This window comes from Belonocnema kinseyi, chromosome 5 (assembly GCF_010883055.1).
Source record: "Belonocnema kinseyi isolate 2016_QV_RU_SX_M_011 chromosome 5, B_treatae_v1, whole genome shotgun sequence".
Lineage (NCBI taxonomy): Eukaryota > Metazoa > Arthropoda > Insecta > Hymenoptera > Cynipidae > Belonocnema > Belonocnema kinseyi.
Window position 1 is genome coordinate 92,420,038 of NC_046661.1, and position 7,081 is coordinate 92,427,118.

A 7,081-nucleotide genomic window follows, 5' to 3' on the forward strand; every position below is an offset into this window, starting at 1 on the left:
TAATATGCGTATATCAATAAAATTCAAATAAAGACTGATCGCATGATAGATAGCCCCCACAGTGCCCCCCACATTGTACGGCACCAAACGCCCAAGCCACCTCAAATTCACTATTTTCACAGTTTACAATATTTACATATGACAATGCCAAAATTTAATGTTCGTTTTGTAGAATTATTATTGGTACTCTGTAAAAAGTTTATTCGTATTTAATCATCAAAATAATCTTTTCCTTACTTTTTATTGGTAGTTATCAGTTTATTGGATATTTAATATGCTACAAAATATTTTTCTGAAATAAATATTTGTAAAAAACGTATTTTAAGAATTATAATAAATTTGTATTTTCCCCGTGCATTTGAATCATTTTCGGCCTAAAAGTACAGCCGCCACTCGGTCTTTATAGAGTTTAGGTTTTTTTTTATTTCATTTTTTTATTATTGGTTTGATTTGATAACAATAAAAATGAAAAAGAGAAGGAAGGAGATTTGGTTGGTTTCCTTCTCATTTATCTTTCCTTTTTTTTTATTTTTGACCAAAGGGGAAAATTATTTTCTGTTTTTCTTTTTAAGAAAAAATAATTTTTACATTTTTTCATATTTCAATAGGAAAATTTTATGGTGGTGGTCCAAATTTGTTCGTTGAATTCCTGGTTTTATTTTCAGGAATTATGCACATTGAGATGACTTTTTAACTATACCCACTATTTTTTTGAAGATGCTTCAAAAAATGTTTTAGCTCTTCTTCTCCTCGATACCTGTGACCTTCTGGATAATGATATCGGCAATAGATCCAGCTAGGATGTATCCTCCAAAATTTACCAACAAATAAGTCCAAGATGTTGATTTTCTTGCTCAAAGTTTTGCTGATTTCGTCACCTACCTGAAATAAGATTTATCCTGGCTGTCAAGTAATTATGATAATTGATAAGATCATGCTAACTGATTCGAATTTTTTCTTGTAACCTTGATCCAAGTCGTTCCGTAATTAGGCAGAGCAACTGCAATACCGAAAGGTGTTCCTGGAAGTGATCTATAGTAGTAGTCACGACGTTCCAGAGTCACTCTTCTATTGTCATCATAGTGGAGTTTTACAGATACATTTTTCATGCTACCATTTTCGTGGTCCACTAATCTTTGACGTAGATCCTTAACCGTTTTTCCAGGTTCTCTATAATCGACAGGATTAAACGATTATGTCAAAATTCAAAATATAAATCAACCCTAAGAATAAATTTTAGGGGCCGTACTTAAATTACGTAACGGGTTACAGGCTTTTTCTCAAAAAAAAAAAAAAAAAAACCCTCGCCCTGTTATAAGTCGTCACAAAATGTTTTAACCCCCCCCCCTCCCTCTTGCTGTACGCAATTTTTAGTTTCCAGAAATATTTTGCTAGTTGCTAGTAGAATAAGGAAGGCTGTCCGAGAACTTTATTTTTAAAATTCCCTGATTTTTCCTTAACTAATTTTTTATTTTCCTTGATCATAAATATTCAAATGTCAGCATTCTAAATATTTTATCAACGAAATATAACCGTACAGTCGAGCCTCTCATTAGGATCCCTTCTCCTGAACTGCGCTCGAACGTTACCCCCCTTTCTAGTCTTCGCATTGATCGAGGGAGATTTCCAAGCTTTGCCTCTCAATAAGGCGCTTGCGATAAAAATAAATCTGCCTATGCATTGTACCTATGTACTTTATTCGAATCCACAACAAAATAAACCCATTTTTTTGTTGAAAAAAATAATTTTTAGAAGAGGCGCAAGCCCCATGAAGTTTAACACGTATTTCCCATAAGAAAAATAGACAGTTTTGTAAATTTTATTCAGAATTCTCAATATTAGGTGAATCGAGTTCGAAATTCACCATTTTTCTTCACAATTAGTCACAGAATGCGTATAAAATATTAGTTTTTAAATATCACTCCCATAAGTCTGTTTTATAGGGTCCCAAAAAACCCCTATAAGTGAAAAAATGGGATTGTTTCAAATGCATGAAATACTACTTTATACTGATAATTAGATGTTTATTTAATTTATTTAAACAATTTATTATTGTTTTTAATAACTTTCTCTTAGAAAAGGGTTAGAAAGTTAAGGTTTTTTCTGAATTCGTCAACTTATTTTCAACGTTTTAGTTAGAGCGAGGTAATAATCAATTAAAGTTAACAAAAATAATTTTTTAAACAATTTGTTATTATTGATAACATTATTCTCTTAGAATAATGCAAAAAAGTTGCTGTTTTTTTCTGAAATTTACATCTTTTTGTCTACTTTTCAGTTAAAGTGAGTAATTATTTAATTTCATTTCGCAAAAATGATTGTTTAAACAAATTGTTGATGTTTATAGCTATCTTTTTCTAGATTAATGCTACATAGTTGCGGTTTTTTCCTGAAATTTTTAACTTTTTATCACTTTTCAATTAGAGTGAGGTGATAATTAATTCAAGTTAACAAAATAATTGTTTAAACAATTTATTATTATTGCTAATAATATTCTCTTTGCTTAATGATAGAAAGTTACGGTTTTTTCTGAAATTTTTAACTTTTTGCCCACTTTTCACTTGAAGTGAGTTAATCTTTAATTTAATTTAACAAAAATAATTGTTTAAACAAATTATTATTGTTTATGGCTATCTTCTCTCAAATTAGTGCTAAAAATTTGCGGTTTTTTCTAAACTCTTAAGCTTTTTGTCCACTTTTCACTTAGTGAGGTAATAATTAATACGAGTTAACAAACATGCTTATTTACAAATTTATTATTGTTTATAACCATTTTCTTTTAGATAAGTGCTAGAGAGTTGTGGTTTTTTTCTGAAACGTTTAACTTTGCTTTACCTTTTTAGCTGTGAAAATATAATTAATAAACATTAGGGAGAGTCATATTTTAAACAATCTCTTTGTTTTTTACTTTTAATTATTCCATTCTTTGTTTTTGTCTCTTTTATATAATAGATTTTTCGTTTTAATTAATTTTTTTTAGCATTGGGAAAAGAACAAAAATAATTTACTTAAAACAATACAATACTGTGTAAAATTTGATTTTCATTAATGTTTATTTATTATTTGTTCACAACTAAAAAGGTAAACATTTCAGAAAAAACCGCAACTTTTTTGCACTAATCTAAGAGAAGATAGCTATAAACAATAATAATTTGTTCAAACAATTGTTTTTGTCAAATTAAATTAAATTTTAACTCACTTCAAGAGAAAAGTGGGCAAAAAGTTAAGAATTTCAGAAAAAACTACAAGTTTCTATCATTAAGCAAAAAAAATATTATTAGCAATGATAATAAATTGCTTGAACAATTATTTTGTTAACATGAATGAATTATTACTTAACTCTAATTGAAAAGTGATAAAAAGTTAAAAATTTCAGGAAAAACCCGCAACTATGTAGTATAAATCTAGAAGAAGATAGCCATAAACATTAACAATTTGTTTAAACAATTATTTTTGCTAAATGCAATTAAATAATTACTTACTTTACGTGAAAAGGGGACAAAAAGTTAAAAATTTCAGAAAAAACAGCAACTTTGTAGCATTATTCTAAGAGAATATTGTTATAATTCATAACAAATTATCTAAACAATTATTTTTGTTAACCTTAATTGATTATTACCTCGCCTTACTGAAACGTTGAAAATAAGTTGAAAGATTCAGAAAAAACCTTGACTTTCTAACCCTTTTCTAAGAGAAAGTTGCTAAAAACAATAATAATTTGTGAAAAAAATGTAAATAAACATCTAATTATCAGTATAAAGTAATGTTTCATATATTTCAAACAATCTGCGTCAAATAAACCGCAAAAAATCATAATTAGCGCCAAATACTCGAAAAACCCATTTTTCACTTATGGGGGTTTTTTGGAACCCTATAAAACAGACTTATGGGGGGTGATATTTGAAAAGTAATATTTTATTCGCATTCTGTGACTAATTGTGAAGAGAAATGGTGAATTTCGAACTCGATTCACCTAATATTGAGAATTCTGAATTAAATTTACAAAAACGTCTTTTTTTCTTATGGGAAATACGTGTTAAACTTCATGGGGCTTGCGCCACTTCCAAATATTATTTTCAAAAAAATAAGTTTATTTTTTTGTGGATTAGAACAAATTTCCGGACGTTTTGCATAAAAATTCGAAAAAAAAATTTTGGACCACTGTAATGCACATCCATATTGCAGTTTTCAAATGAAAACTTTTAAAACATAATATAAAACGGAACATATTTGATTATTCTTCTAGCTGTATAGTGTATGGAAATAATATGTTACCCATTTTTTAATTTTTTTTAACAAACTGAATTTATTTAAAGAAATTTTTTCCTACCAATATTTTAAAAATCGTATTTTATCTAATAAAAAAATATTGAATGATTTTGAGGAGTAGTAAGTTCCGATAAAAGCTTTATGTCATTGTTTCTACAATTAATTAGTGTTATTTTTAAAATTTCCTTCGAATTGAGTATAGATGGATTACGCATAAAAATTGTTTAACAATGTCATTACGTTTTTAACAGAATTTACTACTCCTAGAAATCATTCAATATTATGTTTAATTCAAAAAATACGATTTAAAAATAAGTTTGAGAAAATAATTGTTCAAAAAAAAAAATTTGTTGATTCAAAAATGGTTAGTATATTCTTTTTATACAAGACATGTATTCTATTTTATATACATTTGTTTAGTTATGGAAAAAACTGCTTCAGCTAATAAAAATTATTTTTAAAAATCGAAAATTGTCAAACATGAGAAGAAAAATACCAAAATTATGTAATTTTTTATTAAAAAGTAGCAAAGGATACCAATTTGAGAAGAAAGTGAATACTTCTAGCTCAACTTTAAAAAAATTTGAAAATAAACAATGATTGATTGTTTGAATAATTACATAATGTTTTTAACAAAACTCACTACTCCAACCAATGACCATCTAATACATTTCGTGCAGAAAATACGATTATTTTTTATTTTTTTGGAATAAATAATTGTTTAGGTAAGTTACATTTATTTAAACAATTAGAAATGGTTTACAAATGTATGGCAAATATTGAAATTGTGCATTAGTAATTAATGTCATAAAAAAAGACGACAAAAATTGCTCGTAATTAACAATAATACGTAAAAATGTAGTTTTTTCTTTCTTGGGTCATATTTGGGTCGCTTTGGGGGCCGGAGGACGTTGGTGGGGGTAGCGCGCTTCCGAGAAAAATTTTCCTTACCATCCCGAGAGGCGCTCTTTTGAGAGGCTCGAATGTATTTCAGATACAAATAACACATTTTAAAAATGTATTTGAAACAAAAAAATGTCTTATCTAATATAAAAGATGGCTTTTTAACAAAATACTTCAATTATCAACAAAATAATTAGAGTTTTAACATAATAGTTGAGTTTTCAACATAAAAGACAACTACTCAACAAAAAAGTGACGTAGTTTATACGTCAATCACAGCAGATGAACTTTATACAAAAACAAATTCAAACTTTTCCACTAAACAGTTAAATTTTCACCGAGCCATAAGCCTTCAATCAAAAGAATACATTTTTAAAGGTATAGTTTAACTTTTACATAATTATTTAAAATTTCATTTTAAAAAGATTAATTTTCAATAAAATAGTTCAACTTTTAAACAAAGAGATGAATTTTTATCTAAAAATATAAATCTTAAAAAAATTCTTTAACAAAGTGATTCAACCAAGTCCTTAAAACAAAATAATATAATGCTCAAGCAAAGTTGAGTTGACTTTTCATAATAAAAATATAAATTTTCTAACAAGAAATAAGTTTCTATGAAAAAAATTGAATTTCCAATCTAAAAAACGAATTTTTTCAACCAAAAAGGATGAACTTTTAAAAAAATATTTGAATTCTCTCCCAAGTAGTTGCATCTTTATCCAAATAAGATCAAATTAGTACTACATTAGATAAATTTCTAATAAAAATTGGCACATTTCCAGAAAAGATTTTAGATAATTTTTCAACGCCAAAATATAAATTTTAAACAAAAAGTAAATCTCTTACGAAATAATTAAATTTTCAACCAAAACGCAGAATTTTCTATTAAAAAGTATGACTTTTTAATAAAACCATAATAAATCCATAATAGATATAACTTCTGCTGAAACAGAAAAATTTGAAAAGAAAAACTTAAGAAATTAGTTAAATTTTTAGACAAAGAAGATTCCAGTTCACTTTCCAACAAAAAAAATAAGAATTGTGAACAGTAAGTTAATTTTCTGCTAAATAGACGAATTTTTAACCAAAAAGTATGACTTTTTAACAGAATTGTTATTTTTAATCAAACAGTTGCATTTTTGTCCAAGAAAAATGTGAATTGTTCTAAAAAAGGGGAATTTTCAAATCAGAAAGACAATTTAAAAAAAAAGAAGAGTTGAATTTTCATCCAAAAAGATTTCAATTGACTTTTCAACAAAAAAATACGAATTTTAAAGAAGAAGTAAATTTTCTAAAAAATAATTGAATTTTCAACAAAAGAGTTGCATTTTAAGGTAGCTCTTGTCCCAAAAGTCAGGTATCTGAAAAAAATATTTTTCCTATGATTTTAAGAATCAAAATATTATATCTGATATTGTTTTTGATGAAAAGCATTATTTTTTATAAAAAAGTTTCAAATTCACGAAAAAAAAACAAAATTTTTAACATTTTTTTTCAATTTAAATACTTAAATGATATAATTATATAAATTATATAAAATTAGTGTCATTAACAGTATGTTAGATAGAGCGATTTTACTTTCCGAATAAAAACACGTTAGACAGCATCTCAATTTAATCAAAAAAAACTTTGATTGAAAATGAATGTCTAAAGAATTTCATAAACAAATTTATCAATTTACGAATAAAAAACTAGAATGTAAACCAAGTTACAATATTGTAATACAGAATATCGATTTTAATAAAATTGCTGTACTTCCATAAGTAGAAAAAATTGAAAATAGACTCAAAGATTTATTAAATAACGAAGGTACAGTCTGTCAAGTTAAAGCGTGGGTGGCTTTACTCGCAGTCGGTAAGGTGTATCGACATGATTTTGGTGTCAAAATATTAAGAAGAGCTCCCTC

The 7,081-nt window shown here is 26.6% G+C and overlaps 1 protein-coding gene across 3 annotated transcripts in view; it reads right to left on the minus strand.

Annotated features, from left to right (window-relative positions):
- The window catches only part of LOC117173307 (voltage-dependent calcium channel subunit alpha-2/delta-3), a 64,375-nt gene that overhangs the window by 18,986 nt on the left and 38,308 nt on the right, over window positions 1–7,081 (minus strand). For all 3 annotated transcript variants that reach the window (XM_033361798.1, XM_033361797.1, XM_033361796.1), the window contains 2 exons: window positions 966–1,170; window positions 705–882 (listed from right to left, as the gene is read on the minus strand). In XM_033361798.1, coding sequence (XP_033217689.1) covers window positions 705–882; window positions 966–1,170 — 383 coding nt within the window. The remainder of the gene's footprint in view (window positions 1–704; window positions 883–965; window positions 1,171–7,081) is intronic.